At 49.7% G+C, this 16,157-nt stretch overlaps 1 protein-coding gene across 3 annotated transcripts in view; it reads right to left on the minus strand.

Annotated features, from left to right (window-relative positions):
• Positions 1 to 16,157, minus strand: part of USP37 (ubiquitin specific peptidase 37) — a 465,383-nt gene that overhangs the window by 364,806 nt on the left and 84,420 nt on the right. For all 3 annotated transcript variants that reach the window (XM_033944517.1, XM_033944518.1, XM_033944516.1), the window contains exon 5: positions 6,454 to 6,548. In XM_033944517.1, the coding sequence (XP_033800408.1) occupies positions 6,454 to 6,548 (95 nt within the window). The remainder of the gene's footprint in view (positions 1 to 6,453; positions 6,549 to 16,157) is intronic.

The raw sequence follows: 16,157 nt of genomic DNA on the forward strand, positions 1-16,157 counted from the left end.
GCCGGGCCACAGTCGCTGTTCTTTAATTCTCCCCAGCCCTAGAAAAATACTAGAACCCACAGCAAAAAACTAAAACTGCCCGCGAAACAGCCCCAACAACAACAACAGACAGGGTGGAGACCTCTACTGGTCTGGAGAAGCTAAAAGAAAGTAAATTAGCAGGTAAGAATCTAATTTCTCCTTCTTTAGCACTCTCCAGACCAGTAGAGGTTAATCTTTACAAATAGGACGTACCAAAGCAGTCCCTCTCACGGGCGGGACCCCTGCAGGGCCGATACCAGAACATGCTCACTGAACACCGCGTCCCGACGCACCTGAACATCTATCCGATAATGTCTAACAAAGGAATGCAAGGAGGACCAAACCGCAGCCTTACAAATATCCACTGGAGGCACGAGCGACGACTCAGCCCAAGAAGCTGCCTGACCCCGAGTGGAATGAGCCTTGAGAAACTCCGGAATGGGCTTCTGTCTCAGAAGATAAGCGGAAGCAATTGTCTCCTTGATCCAGCGCACAATAGTAGCCTTAGAAGCGCCAGCCCCCCGACAAGGACCTGCCAGAAGGACAAAGAGATGATCGGATTTCAGGACTTCCTGGGTCCGCTGCAAATAAGAGCGAAGGACCCGACCGACATCCAACATGCGCAGCTGCTGTTGCTCAGAAGAGCCCTCCCGACAACCCAAGACTGGGAGGATCACCAATTGATTGACATGAAAAGGAGAAACTACTTTCGGCAAAAAGGAAGGAACAGGCCGCAAGACAACCCGCTCCCTAGAAAACTCCAAGAAGGGAGCCCTACAAGAGAAAGCCTGTAGCTCAGAAATACGCCTAGCGGAAGTAATGGCCACCAAAAAGACCGCCTTCAGAGTAAGGTCCTTTAAAGAGCAGCTGTCAAACGGCTCAAAAGGCGGGCGCACCAAAACAGAGAGAACCAGATTGAGATCCCAAGATGGAACAGAGGGAGGCCTGAGCAACTTGGCCGCCCACAAAAAGCGAATCACATCAGGAATGGCCGACAAACGCTAACCTGTCACTAACCCTCGAAAAGCCGACAGGGCCGCAAGTTGAACCCAGAGAGAAGACCAAGCCAGGCCTCTATCCAGGCCATCCTGCAAGAACTCTAGAATGGTAGGCAGGGAAGTGCGAAAAGAGACCATTCCCCGCGCCTGGCACCACCCCTCAAAGAGATGCCAAACCTGCACATAAGCCTGAGAGGTAGAAAGCCTCCGGGACCCCAAGAGCGTAGAGATCACCTTATCTGAATATCCCTTCTTACTAAGGCGACCCCTTTCAAGAGCCAAGCCGTAAGACAAAAGGGAGACGGGTCGAACATGGGAATGGGACCCTGTGTCAGAAGATCGTCCAAGAGAGGCAGAGGAAGAGGATCCGCCACCAGATGCCTCACCAGATCCGCGTACCACGGACATCGAGGCCAATCCGGAGCCACCAGACCCGGATGGTGAACAATGCGAAGTACTCTGCCCACTAATGGCCAAGGAGGGAACACATACAACAGCCCCTCCGTAGGCCATGGTTGGACCAGAGCATCCAGACCCTTGGTCAGACTGTCCCTGCGACGACTGAAGAAGCGGGGCACTTTGGCGTTGCCACTCGTGGCCATCAGGTCCATCAGGGGCCGCCCACAAGCCTGCACTATCAACTGAAAAGCCATGGAGCCGTGACACCACTCTCCTGGATCCAAGAAGTGACGACTGAGGAATTCCGCCTGAACATTTTCTACCCCAGCTATGTGAGGCCGAGAGGTCCAGAAGATGGGACTCCGCCCAAATCATGAGCCGAGCCGCCTCCTGCGCCACCTGAGTGCTCTTGGTGCCCCCCTAACGATTGACATAAGCCACCGCCGTGGCATTGTCCAACAGGACTGACCGACTTGCCCAACAAAAGGGAGCGGAAAGCTAACAGCGCCAGACGGACGGCTCTGGTCTCCAACACATTGATCGACCAGGAGGCCTCCTCCGTGGACCAGGTGCCCTGAGCTGAGTGACCCAAACACTGAGCCCCCCAACCGAGGAGACACGCATCCGTAAGGAGCACCGTCCACTGCAAGAGATCCAGACCCACCCCCTGAACCAGGTGAGGGTCCGGAGCCACCAACGCAGACTGCAGCGCACCACGCCTCGCAGGGGGACAGGAACATCCAAACCGTGCCTCTGGGGTGACCACCTCCGGAGCAGAGCATACTGAAGAGGACGCATGTGGGCCCTCGCCCACCTCACCACGTCCAGGGACGCCGCCACTGACCCTAAGACTTGGAGGAAATCCCGCGCCCGAGGACACCGGGACGCCAAAAGAAGGCAAATCTGAGATTGCAATTTGCTTACTCGGGCCTCTGGAAGGAAGACCTTCCCCAAGGAGGTGTCGAACAGAACCCCGAGGTACTCCAGACGCTGAGCCGTGACCAACCGACTCTTGGAAAGGTTGATCACCCAGCCCAGCGACCGGAGAAACTCCACCACCCGAGCCGTAACCCGGGAGCTCTCCTGCAACGACTTTGCTCGAATCAACCAGCCGTCCAGGTAGGGGTGCAACAGAATGCCCTCCGACCGCAAGGCCGCCGCGACGACCACCATCACCTTGGTGAACGTCCGGGGAGCCGTGGCCAGACCAAAGGGAAGCGCACAGAACTGATAGTGCAGACCCAAGATCGCAAAGCGAAGGAAGCGCTGATGAGAGGCCCGAATGGGAACATGCAAGTAGGCCTCCGTCAGATCGAGAGAAGTGAGAAACTCCCCCGGCTGAACCGCCAGAATGAGACCACAGAGTTTCCATGCGAAAAGAGGGAATCTTGAGAGCCCTGTTGACCCCCTTCAAATCCAGGATGGGCCGAAAAGTCCCCTCCTTCTTGGGCACCACAAAGTAAATTGAGTACCTGCCGGTGCCCCACTCCGGAGGGGGCACTGGAACAACTGCCTTGAGATCTAGCAAGCGCTGAAGGGTCTGGCGAAAAGCCTGCGTCTTCCAAGGAGCCTGACATGGAGAGGCTAGGAAAAGGTCCGGCAGAGAGTGGGCGAACTCCAGGGCATAACCGTCCCGCACCACCTCCAGGACCCACTGATCGAATGTGATCTCGGCCCATTTGGGAAAAAATTTGCGCAGCCGGGCCCCCACCGGAACCAAAGGGGGCGCCGGCAAGGAGTCATTGTGCAGGACGGGAAGTGGGGGAACCGGCGGAGGGATTCCCTGCCTCCCGACGGGCCCCCCGAAAAGGCTGCATGCGCTGGAAAACCGACCCCGGGAAAACCCTGGAGCCGGGAAAGAAGCAGCCCCACGCCCAGGGCGATACTTGCGGAACTCCCACAAATGCCCCCGGGCAGTGCCACCCCGAGAGGCCGGGCGGGCACGGTCCTCAGGCAGACGGGGCACCTTTGAGTCCGTCAGAGTCTGAAGCAACTTATCTAATTCCTCCCCAAACAAAAAAGACCCCCAGAAGGGAAATTTAGTAAGCTTAGCTTTGGACGCAGCATCCGCCAACCAAGCACGAAGCCACAAAATACGCCGCGCGGCCACGCCAAAGGCCATAGACTTAGCCGAGATCCGCACCAAGTCATAAAGAGCATCTGAGAGGAATGAGGCAGCCATCTCAATCTTCGCCACCTCCTGATCCACCAAAGACCAGTCATCAGACTCCCGATCCAGGACACGCTCAGCCCACCGAAACACGGCGCGAGTCACCAGCCCCCCACAAATAGCCGCCTGGACCCCAAAGGCAGAGACCTGAAAATTTTGCTTAAGAATGTTCTCCAACTTGCACTCCTCAGAGTCCCTCAAGGCAGAACCGCCCTCAACAGGCACGGTATGCCGCTTAGAAATCACCAAGACCACCGCGTCTACGACTGGCGACGTTAAAGTAGCCTGATCCCCCTCTGGGATGGGATACAAACGAGCCATGACGCGCGCCAAATGAAACGGCGCCTCTGGCGTTTTCCACTGTTCCAGTACATTATCCCTAATATCCTGATGCATGGGAAAAGAGCGGGAAATGGTACGGATCCCCCGAAGCAGAGGGTCCCCCGCACGCAGAGTCTCCAACGGTGCATCCTCAAAACACAACACCGAAGAAACCTGTTGAATCAGGTCCGGTAGCTCATCTCTCTGAAAAAGGCGCACCACGGACGCCTCTTCGCCGGAGGACGGGAAACCCAACAACCCGCTGCCAGCAGCCGTCCCCTCGAAAGGGTCCTGGAAATCCTCAAAAGGGTCCAGGTCCTCATCCAGACCGACACGCTCCTCAGACCATAAATCCTCGTCCCAAGACACCCGCGGACGCTTGGACGAGGGAGGAGGAGGAGGGGATGCCACAACAGACGAGAGAGGCAAAGCTGCAGGGAGCGCGGAGGAAACCCCACTCCCCGAAACCCCCTGGGCGCATCCGGGATTCCCAGCCGCCTGAAAATAGGCTCTGCACAAAGAAAAAAAGAAATCAGGGGAAAACCCTCCAGGGGTCCCAAGGGTCTCCCTGCCACAGCAGGGGACCCAAAACTATATAAACGGACCTCTCTTTCAAACAAGTAACCTTAGTATGGATCGTGATCAACAATATATGAGTCACTCAGAAACGTGAAACTCTTCAAGGAAGGAACGCTCCCCCCTAGAGATGTACCAGAGTTTGCCTTCCAGTCATTGCAACTGTTTCAATGCTGGTCACGCTCCATGTTTGGTTACAAAAATAAATAAATAAATAAAGGTTACAATCTTGCAACTTCTTGTGTGAGAGTTTTCTTATTTTTTCTTTTCTCATAAAACAAACATCACTCTATGGATTGTAAGTAATGTGATGACTTAACTTCATAACGGGTAAGGAGTCTCTACGTGGCCCCGTTTTGATTGCTTCTTCAGGAGACCCGAATCATAATTGCAATAGAAATCCTTAGTTCAACACTTATACGCTTTTAAACTTCGTGATGTGACAACATCGCCGAAGGACGCTGTCAGTGTATACAAATTTTCAACTGCTAGCAGGGGACCCAGCAGAAACCTGCCCCTGTTTTTCCAATACAGGGGGAAGGTCACCTGAGGTGGAAGACAAAATGGAGGGGCCAGACTGTGAAAATGGCGACTTTCCCGCCAAAAATGCTCCCTCCATAACCTGTAGCGGCTGAGAAGCCTGAACAGTCCCAGCCGCTAAAACAGGCAAGTCGGCATCAGCTGTCAAAAAAATCAGCTGAGAGGGAATCCTTCGGGGAATCCCTCCGTGGGCGGTTGGGGAAGACCGGGCTTCCCCACTGCTCCCAGCCGACTCGCGAGGCACCATCTGCGGGGAGCTCTGGGCGCCTGCAGCCGCTGCCGACGGAGCTCCACCACCTCACCGGCCCAAACCGCCGAGTTCAGGCCGGCTGCGAGTGCCTCACGGCTGGACCAAATTGTGTCCCACTCCCCCGGAGAAGGGCACAATTGCTCCATACGCGACCTAGCTAGAAACAAAGTGCCGGTTAGATGAAAAAAATACAGTAAAATACAGTAAACTGACAGGGAAGCAACCCTGCAGACCGGCACTACCTCAGGATTTTGTTTTTGTTTTGTTTTTTTACAGAACAGACTCCACAGGCTCTCGAAGCAATATGCCTTGCTTGATTTAGGGGGCACGGCTTACTGCTGAGGCTCCTCTAAAAAAATGTGGGGACGTGGAGGAAGTGGGGGGAGGGACCCCGCTCGAGACCCGCCGGGTTTGACACCCCCGAGGTCGGACGGACCCCCAAACAGGGCCCGCCCAAGCTCCGTCCGGCCAAAAACAGGGACTATAAACCCCCTAAACAAATTCCAACAGCCCTACCAATGGAGATGGGTACAGATCACATCAACACCTGCTGGAGACTGAAAGAAGACTGGGGTAAATAGAGAAGGGAGTATATTATATACTGTCCCACAGTTTTGTTTTCAGTCTCCACCTGCTGGTCATGATTGGATATATACCCATTTGTAAAGATTAACCTCTACTGGTCTGGATAGTGCTAAAGAATTTGTATTTTTGTGAGTGTTTTCACCACTTCTTAAGGTAGGCCCCAGGGAGAGGCAGAAAATTTTGGTTTCGGCTGAAAATGCACTGGCATTTCAGGCCAAAACTTAAATCTGGATTTTGGACCGATTTGGGTGCCCAAATTTAAAACTGAAATTCGGTTGGCCTCTAAGAAATATGAAATCTCTGCCCACCACTTAAACCCTTAAATGTTGATAGAGAGAAAATAAAAGTGGCTTATATTTGCCAAAATGTTGATATTCTAGATTTTTTTATGTATATGATAAGTACTGCTTGAAGGAGTTAGATGGAAGTATTACCAAAAAAACAAACAAACCTTACCATTAAATACTTGTACAATTCTTTTCAATTATTTATCACCACTACAAGTACATTGAAGTTATTTACATTTATCACACATAAAAAAATACAAATTAATCAAATTCTCCCAATAGGAGAGGCTATAAATCTCAAGTCACCTGATTTTTAATAATTGACAGCTGCATGTTTGTTTCCCTCTGTAGAGTCCTGCTACCTAATACTCCTTGAAAACTGCCAGACCCTTGAGGTTTCCCTATGGGGAATAAATGAATGGTCAGTTACTTTCTAGACAAATCAGTTAAAAACATGAACACAGGAAAGTACTAGGCCAAAGTTGTACGATACAGAAAGCACAGTTACTTACCGTAACAGGTGTTATCCAGGGACAGCAGGCAGCTATTCTCACATATGGGTGACGTCATCCAACGGAGCCCCGATGCGGACGCCTCCAAGCAGACTTGCTTGAAGAAACTAGAAGTTTCGAGTCGCCCACACCGAGTATGCACGAGTGCCTTCCCGCCCAGTGCACAGGGCCCGTCTCCTCAGTTCAGATAGCTAGCAGAGAAGCCAACCAGGGGAGGAGGGTGGGTTGTGAGAATAGCTGCCTACTGTCCCTGGATAACCCCTGTTACGGTAAGTAACTGTGCTTTATCCCAGGACAAGCAGGCAGGTATTCTCACATATGGGTGACCTCCAAGCTAACCAGAATGGGAAGGTGGGAGAGTTGACATCTTATGAGAATAAATTTTGTAAAACAGATTGACCAAACTGTCCATCCCGTCTGGAAAAAACATCCAGACAATAGTGAGAAGTGAAGGTATGAACCGAGGACCAAGTAGCAGCCTTGCAAATCTCCTCAATCGGTGTCGATCTGAGGAAAGCTACAGAAGCTGCCATTGCTCTGACTTTATGGGCTGTGACTTTACTGTGAAAGGGTAAGCCAGCCTGAGCATAGCAGAAAGAGATACAAGCCACCATCCAATTAGAGATGGTGCGTTTAGAAATTGGATGCCTCAACTTATTTGGATCAAAAGAAACAAAAAGTTGAGGAGCAGTTCTGTGTGGTTTGGTGCGTTCCAAGTAGAAGGCCAAAGCATGTTTACAGTCCAGAGTATGAAGAGCAGATTCTCCAGGGTGAGAATGAGGCTTTGGAAAAAAACACTGGAAGTACGATAGATTGGTTGAGATGAAATTCTGAGATTACTTTAGACAGGAATTTTGGATGAGTACGAAGAACCACCTTGTCATGATGAAACACAGTGAATGGTGAATCAGTAACCAAAGCTTGTAGCTCACTGACTCGTCGAGCAGAAGTGAGGGCAATGAGAAACACCACTTTCCAAGTGAGATACTTCAAATGAGCCTTGTCAATTGGTTCAAATGGAGGCTTCATGAGTTGAGAAAGGACAACATTGATGTCCCAAACCACAGGAGGCAGTTTGAGAGGAGGTTTGACATTGAAAAGACCTTTCATGAATCTGGAAACCACCAGATGAGCAGAGAGGGGTTTCCCTTTAATAGGCTGATGAAAAGCCGCAATTGCACTGAGATGGACTCGTATGGATGTAGACTTGAGGCCAGAATCGGATAAGTGCAAAAGATAGTCCAAAACAGAAGATAAGGAGGAATGCTGAGGCTCCTTATGATGAGCAAAACACCATGTAGAAAATCTAGTCCAATTTTGGTGATAGCATTGTCTAGTGGTAAGCTTTCTAGAAGCTTCTAAAACATTTCTTACAGATTGAGAAAACTGAAGAGGGGCTATGTTGAGAGGTACCAGGCTGTCATATGTAGAGACTGCAGGTTGGGATGAAGCAGAGAACCTTGACTATGCGTAAGCAGAGAAGGAAAAACTGGTACAAGATATGGCTCCCTGCTGCTGAATTGAAGTAGAAGGGAGTACCATGGTTGTCTCGGCCACCGAGGAGCGATTAGAATCATGGTGGCATGATCATTCTTCAATTTGACTAGAGTCTTGAGAATGAGAGGGAATGGAGGAAATGCATAGAGGAAAAGATTTGTCCATTCCAGAAGAAAAGCATCTGCCCTGAGGCGGTGAGGAGAGTATATCCTGGAGCAGAACTGAGGCAGTTTGCAGTTGTGGGGAGCTGCAAAGAGGTCTATCTGAGGCGTTCCCCACTGTGAGAAAATGTGATGAAGAGACGATGAATGGAGAGTTCATTCGTGAGGTTGCAGAAGACGACTCAAGTTGTCCACCAAGCAATTCCGAGCTCCTTGAATGTATACAGCTTTGAGGAAGGTGTTGTGACGGATTGCCCAGTCCCAAACTTCCAGAGCTTCTTGGCAAAGAGAGGCAGACCCCATCTCTCCCTGTTTGTTGACATAATACATGGCGACTTGGTTGTCCGTACGGATGAGGACTACTGTGTCGTGAAGGAGATGTTGAAAAGCATGGAGAGCTTTGAGGATCGCTCTGAGTTCCAACTGATTGATATGACACTGACGATCCGTACTGGTCCAGAGGCCTTGATTACGGAGACCATCGAGATGAGCGCCCCAAGCGCAAGTCGACGAGTCGGTCGTGAGGACCTTCCGATGAGGGGGCATGTGAAAAAGCAAGCCTCTGGAGAGATTGGAAGAGAGCATCCACCAATGGAGAGACTGCTTCAATGAATGAGTGACTGAGATGTGGCGAGAAAGAGGATCGCAAACCTGAGTCCATTGAGATGCCAGAGTCCATTGAGGAATGCTGAGGTGAAGTCTGGCAAAAGGAGTCATGTGTACTGTAGAGGCCATGTGACCCAGAAGTATCATCATGTGTCTCGTAGAGATGGAAGAGCGAGAGGACACTGTGTGACAGAGATGAAGTAGAGTTTCCAGACGTTGTTGTGGAAGGAATGCTCTGAGTTGGACAGTGTCCAGAACAGCTCCAATGAATTGTAGATTTTGAGAGGGTTGAAGCTAAGACTTGGGAAAGTTGATTTCGAACCCCAAACTTTGTAGGAACCAGGTAGTCTGTTGGGTCGCTACAATAACCCCTTGAGATGTGGAATCTTTGATGAGCCAGTCGTCGAGGTAGGGAAATACCTGAAAACCATGATTCCTTAGAGCTGCTGCTACCACTACCAGGCACTTGGTGAACACTCTGGGAGACAAGGCTAGGCCGAAGGGTAGTACTCTGTTTGAAAATGCAGATTCCCCACACAAAATCTGAGATACTGACGGGAGAGGCAGGATAAATGGGGATGCGAGTATAGGCCTCCTTGAGATCCAGAGAGCATAACCAATCGTTCTGCTCGAGAAGGGGATAGAGAGATAAAAATTTCTTTGACTAAAAATTTGTTGAGAGCCCTGAGATCCAGAATGGGCAACAGATCACCCATCTTCTTCGGAACAAGGAAGTAACGGGAGTAAAAACCCCTGCCTTGCTGTTCCAAGAGAACTGGTTCAATGGCGTAGAGATGAAGCAGAGCTTGAGCTTCCTGAAGAAGGGCGGTCTGGGATGGATTGGAAGGATACTCTCTTGGAGGAAGCTCTGGTGGAACCTGATGGAAATGGAGAAAGCATCCTTCTCTGATGATGGAAAGAACCCAGAGGTCTGATGTTATAACCGTCCATCTGTCGTAAAAAAGATGGAGACGACCTCCTATAGGTGGAAAAGGGGTCAGAGACAGAACAATGGATGTTATGCTCTGGAGTAAACAGTCAAAAAGGCTGAGAAGCCTTAGGTGGAACAGAAGGTTGAGGCTTCTGTTGCTTCTGAGGTGGTTGTTTCTTTAAAGGAGGGCGAGTGTAAGGTGCTGGCTTTGGAAGAAAAAGCCTCTGGTAGATGACAGGAGGACATGCAGGTCTAGAAAGAGCTGGCTTAGGCTTTGGTCTGACAATGGAGGCAAAAGATTTAGCATGGTCAGACAACCTTTTGGTGGCTGCCTCGATGGACACATCAAAAAGGTCATTGCCTTCGCAAGGAATGTTGGCCAGGCGGTCCTGGAGATTAGAGTTCATGTTGATGGTGCGAAGCCAAGCTAGACGACGCATGGCCACAGAGCAAGCCGCTGCTCGGGCAGAGAGCTCAAAGGCATCATAAGATGACTGTAGAAGATGGATACGCAGCTGAGAGAAAGAAGCAAGGACTTCTTGAAATTCGAAATGCATGCTATCATCCAAGTAACCCACAAACTTTGGCAGAAGGGACAAAAGAAACTCAAAATAAGTGATACAATAAAAATTATAATTGAGGACCCTCGAAGACATCATAGCATTTTGGTAAATGCTACGTCCAAATTTATCCATGGTCATTCCCTCTCGGCTAGGAGGAACGGTGGCATAGACTCTCGAGGGATGGGATCTCTTTAAAGATGATTCCACAAGCAAGGATTGATGTGACAATTGGGAATTGTCAAAACCTTTATGATGCACCATTTTATATCTGGCATTCAACTTTCCTGGAACCGCTGGAATGGAAAAGGGAGTCTCCGTGCATCTAGTAAAAGTCTGTTCAAGAAGCTTGTGTAGTGGCAGCTTGAGAGAATCAGCCGGAGGTTGAGGAAGGTGCATGACCTCGAGGTATTCTTTAGAGTACTTAGAGCCAGTGTCTAGTGGAACGCTCAAGTCTCCAGCCATCTGCCTCAAAAAAGAAGAGAACGATTGCTGGTCTGCAGTTGCACAGCTTCGAGAAGGGCTCGAGGATGTCGAGGCAGCTGGAGTCGAAGAAGAGGAGGCCTCGGCAGGAAACCATGGGATGAAGGAACCTGGAGATTTGGAGGAGGCACTGGACCTCGGGATATCCTCGAGAGCCAGCATCAGAGACTTGGAACGAGGAGTTGGAGGTCTAGTCGAGGCCGGAGAAGACCGAGGCTTGGAGGCATGATGTCTCGAAGAAGGCCTCAAATGATGTCAAGAAGTGTGTCTCGAGCTGGATCTCGAAGATCGAGCAGAGGTGGCCTCGGACGCAGTAGATCGAAGATCAATAGGCGTGGAGGAGCCCTGAAGCAACTTCGAAGACTGGACTCCCTTGGTAGTAAGGGAGGTATCCTGTCGATGCACTCACACAGACTCTGCTCTATGCATTTCGTGCTTCGAAGCCCGACCAGACACTCACAGAGACTCTGCTCCCTGCATCAAGTGTGGAGGATCAGACCGGGGCACAGGCGGTTCGACCTCACGGGAGACTTCTGTATGCCCAGGCTGAAGTAGAGTGAGCAGTGTAGGCCCCAAAGTAGTGAGGACCTTAAGAATCTGCTGCTCCAAAGAGGGCTGGGGGGTAGCCGGCAAGGAGGGTATCGAGTCTGAAACCGGCCCACCTGCCTTGGCTGGAGGTTCTCGCACAGTGGGATGAGAGTGTTTCGACTTGGAAGGCTTCGAAACTTTAATCACCACTGGCGGAACCGAGTGCTGAGCTATATGACCTGAGGAGACAGGAGAAGATATGGCAGCCGAGGACGTCAAAGCAAGAGCTGCTCCAAAAGACGAAGGTCTGATGAGGCTCGAAGTGGAAGCAGTAGGAGAGGCGTCGACTGGGGCCGATGCCGAAGACACCTTCGATGCCGAGATAGCAGAAGACTCCAAGTTGAAGAGGTGATTCACCAGAACACAACGACGCTTAAAAGCACGAGGCTTAAGTGTTTGGCAAGGCAGGCACGAGGTAGGATGATGTTTCGGCCCAAGGCACTTGAGACAGCGTACGTGAGGGTCCGTAAGAGATATCGTGCGCTTGCACTTGCTACACCGTTTAAAACCGGTAACAGGCCGGGGCATAGACTAAAATACAGCTGATGCAAAGTCGAAGCCCACGGGCCGCGGCCGAACGACCTGTACCGGACGAACGGATGGAAGTAAAATTTTTTTTTTTAAAAAAAGAAAACGAGTAACACAGCGATTCGTGAGAAAATAAAACACAAACCGCGGTGAGAGAAGGCATGAACAACAAAGTTACCGGAGAGAGCCAAACAGACGGACTTCTCAGCTCCGCGGAAAACTAAGAACTGAGGAGACGCACCCTATGCACTGGGCAGGAAGGCACTCGCGCATGCGCGGTGCGGGCGACTCGAAACTTCTAGTTTCTTCAAGCAAGTCTGCTTGGAGGCGTCCGCATCGGGGCTCTGTCGGATGATGTCACCCATATATGAGAATACCTGCCTGCTTGTCCTGGGATAAATGATATTAGAAAAGACTTTACTGGACATTACTGCCAGTTCAAAGAGTACACTTCTCCATCCGTATTCGCTGTGATAGGGGATTAACAGAACCCCAAATACAGAAAAACCGCAAATAACTTTTTCATATGTTATTTGCTGGATATGGTGAAACCGCGAACAACATGGTGGGAGACCTGGCCTGTTTCTGAAGGAAAGGCAAAACACGGTGAAGAAAGTGCTGGGAATCATCGATTTTCTCTGTAAACACTTGCAATCAGCGATTTCTCTATGCAAGCTGACGTAATTTGGGGGAAGGAGCCAGCAAGCTAAAAACTGCGATTAATCGAAACCGTGATTACTGAAACTGCTAATACGGAGGGAGAAGTGTACATACATACACACAAACATCTTTGTCAGTGTGTGCATACTATGAAATCTAAGTTTGCTTACATTTAACAAGAGAGCAGAACCCTCAGGTCACACGTATCCCTCACACACAAACTTAACTCTAAAGAAACTGGGTAGGGGGGTATTAAGGACTCCACGCTCTTCAAAGAAAAAGTGATGTCTTACCTGCTATTTTTCTGTCCATCAACCATCAGGCGGAAGTAAAGTACAGATTTGTGCTGTGCTAAATATACTCGTACATGTGTGCAGCTCCAACAATTCAGTATTTAAATATCAAAGCAAGCTCAAGACTTTTCTGTTTTCTCCAAAGGAACATTTCAGCTTGCTGTTGCATACAATAGCAGGGCAAACACCAAAGGTATTGAAAGATAGTATTAGTCTACAACCAGCACATGCAACTTGGCACTGGTCATGCAAGCAACATTTTCTGCAGCAATGACATTTTTATCCAACGAAGTCCTGGCTTTCCTCCTAGTTCAGACTCAACAGCTTTTCGCAGGTTGCAGGCATTCACTACTTATATCAAATTCTTACAGAGAAAGGTGAGTTAAAATCTTTGGCCTAGATGCACTAAAAGCTCCAATTGTGTATCTATGGTCGCTAAACCAGTTTGACTGGTTTAGCAACTAACCGAATTTGCTGACCTATGTTCAAAACAGCTCACCGCATGATTTTCCATGTGTACGTACATTCTCCAACTCTGGCATGCAAATGACCTCATTATTATTAAAATGAGGCCATTAATATTAAAACGAAAGATTAGATTTCTTACCTCTGCTAATCTTCTTTCTTGTAAATCTCCTCTGTAGTCTGAACCATAGGGTTATCAATCCCTTCCAGCCCTCAACTGTAGGGAACTCAAAACTAAAGTCTGACCCCCTCCTCCTGTGGTCTTCTCCTGTGACACTCCCCTGGAATATCAGTCAGGTGCGGGGAACTCCCTGCTGCATAATCAATTCTGCTCATGATAAACGATTATTTCCCTAAGGCTAAACTTAGCATAAACATTAACTTGAACATCAAACAATTTGAAACAGTACAAATTTGGATAAAGGAAACCCAGCCTGAGGGTTCAGAAGGAGGCAACCACCCAAGGAACAAGTATGGAATTCTCAGTGAGGCTGGTCAAAGACCAAAATCCAGCTTACCAGTTACTGGCCAGGCGACCAGCAAATCTGACAGAAAAATGGGCGGGTGTTCAGAATACAGAGGAGATTTACAAGAAAGAAGATTAGCAGAGATAAGACACCTAATCTTTCGTTCCTGTACAATCCCTCTATAGTCTGAACCGTATGGAATTATCAGAGCAGTCCCAGAACATCAGGAGGGGCCCAATGAGCCTGTCGCCGGGACTGAAGCTCCAAAAGCTACCACTTGCTTGGCCTCCACATCAAGGCGATAGAACCTGGTGAAAGGATGTAGAGAAGCCCAAGTGGCCACCCTGAAAATCTCCTCAGGAGAAATAGCCGTTGATTCAGCCAAAGAGGAAGACATTCCTCTGGTGGAGTGAGCCTTCACCCCCAGGGGAGGCTTATTCCCTGCTGACATGTAAGTAGTGGAAATTGCTGCATGGATCCATCTAGAGATGGTAGCCTTAGAACCAGGTCTACCCCTCCGGGCAGGACCCAACAGTACGAAAAGATGGTCCGATAGACGGAAGGCATTCGTGGCCTCCAGGTATCTCAGAAGGAAAACATAAGAACATAAGAACTTAAGAAATGGCTTTGCCGGATCAGACTCTAGGTCCATCCAGTCCGGCGACCCGCACCCGCGGAGGCCAAGCCAGGTGTTCCCTGCTGAGAAAGCACAGTTACTTACCGTAACAGGTGTTATCCAGGGACAGCAGGCAGATATTCTTGACTGATGGGTGACGGCACCGACGGAGCCCCGGTACGGACACTTCTAGAGTGATTGCACTCTAAGAACTTGGAAAGTTCTAGAGACCGCACCGCGCATGCGCGAGTGCCTTCCCGCCCGACCCCGACGCGCGGTCCCTCAGTTAAGATAAGCCAGCTAAGAAGCCAACCCGGGGAGGTGGGTGGGACGCAAGAATATCTGCCTGCTGTCCCTGGATAACACCTGTTACGGTAAGTAACTGTGCTTTATCCCAGGACAAGCAGGCAGCATATTCTTGACTGATGGGTGACCTCCAAGCTAACAAAAAGAGGGATGGAGGGAAGGTTGGCCATTAGGAAAACAAATTTTGCAAAACAGATTGGCCGAAATGTCCATCCCGTCTGGAGAAAGCATCCAGACAATAATGAGATGTAAAAGTATGGACTGAGGACCACGTAGCAGCTTTGCAGATTTCCTCAATGGGCGTGGAACGGAGGAAAGCTACAGATGCTGCCATAGCTCTAATTCTATGTGCCGTGACAGAACCTTCCAGTGTCAGTCCGGACTGAGCATAGCAGAATGAAATGCACGCAGCAAGCCAATTAGATAGCGTACGCTTAGAAACAGGACGTCCCAATTTATTCTGATCAAAGGACAGAAAGAGATGGGGAGATGATCTGTGGGGCTTAGTACGGTCTAAATAGTAAGCTAAAGCCCGCTTACAGTCCAAAGTATGAAGAGCCTGTTCCCCGGAATGGGAGTGAGGTTTAGGGAAAAAAACAGGTAGTACAATAGATTGGTTGAGATGGAACTCAGAAACAACCTTAGGGAGAAACTTTGGATGTGTACGTAGAACCACCTTGTCGTGATGAAAAACAGTGAAAGGTGGATCAGAAACTAGTGCATGGAGCTCACTGACCCTCCTGGCAGAGGTGAGAGCAATAAGAAAAAGTACCTTCCAAGTGAGAAACTTGAAAGAGGTAGTAGCCAAGGGTTCAAATGGAGGCTTCATCAAGGCGGAGAGAACAACGTTCAGATCCCAGATCACCGGAGGTGCTTTGAGAGGTGGTTTCAGATTGAAAAGACCTCGCATGAATCTGGAGACCAGGGGATGAGCTGAAAGGAGTTTCCCTTGGACTGGCTCATGAAAGGCCATAATGGCACTGAGATGAACTCTGATGGAAGTAGACTTGAGACCAGAAGTAGACAGAGAAAGCAGATAATCCAATAGAGGTTCCACTGCAAGAGACTTGGGGTCATGATGATGTAGGAGACACCAAGTAGAAAACCTCGTCCACTTTTGATGGTAACATTGTAGAGTGGCTGGTTTCCTGGAGGCGTCCAGGATGGAGCGAACAGGCTGAGATAGCAAAAGATCAGTTGAAGTCAGCCCGAGAGATACCAAGCTGTCAGGTGTAGAGACTGCAGGTTGGGATGGAGGAGGGTTTCCTGATGCTGTGTAAGCAGAGATGGAAACAGTGGAAGTAGAAATGGATCCCTGGAACTGAGTTGAAGTAGAA

This window comes from Geotrypetes seraphini, chromosome 5 (assembly GCF_902459505.1).
Source record: "Geotrypetes seraphini chromosome 5, aGeoSer1.1, whole genome shotgun sequence".
Classification (NCBI taxonomy): domain Eukaryota; kingdom Metazoa; phylum Chordata; class Amphibia; order Gymnophiona; family Dermophiidae; genus Geotrypetes; species Geotrypetes seraphini.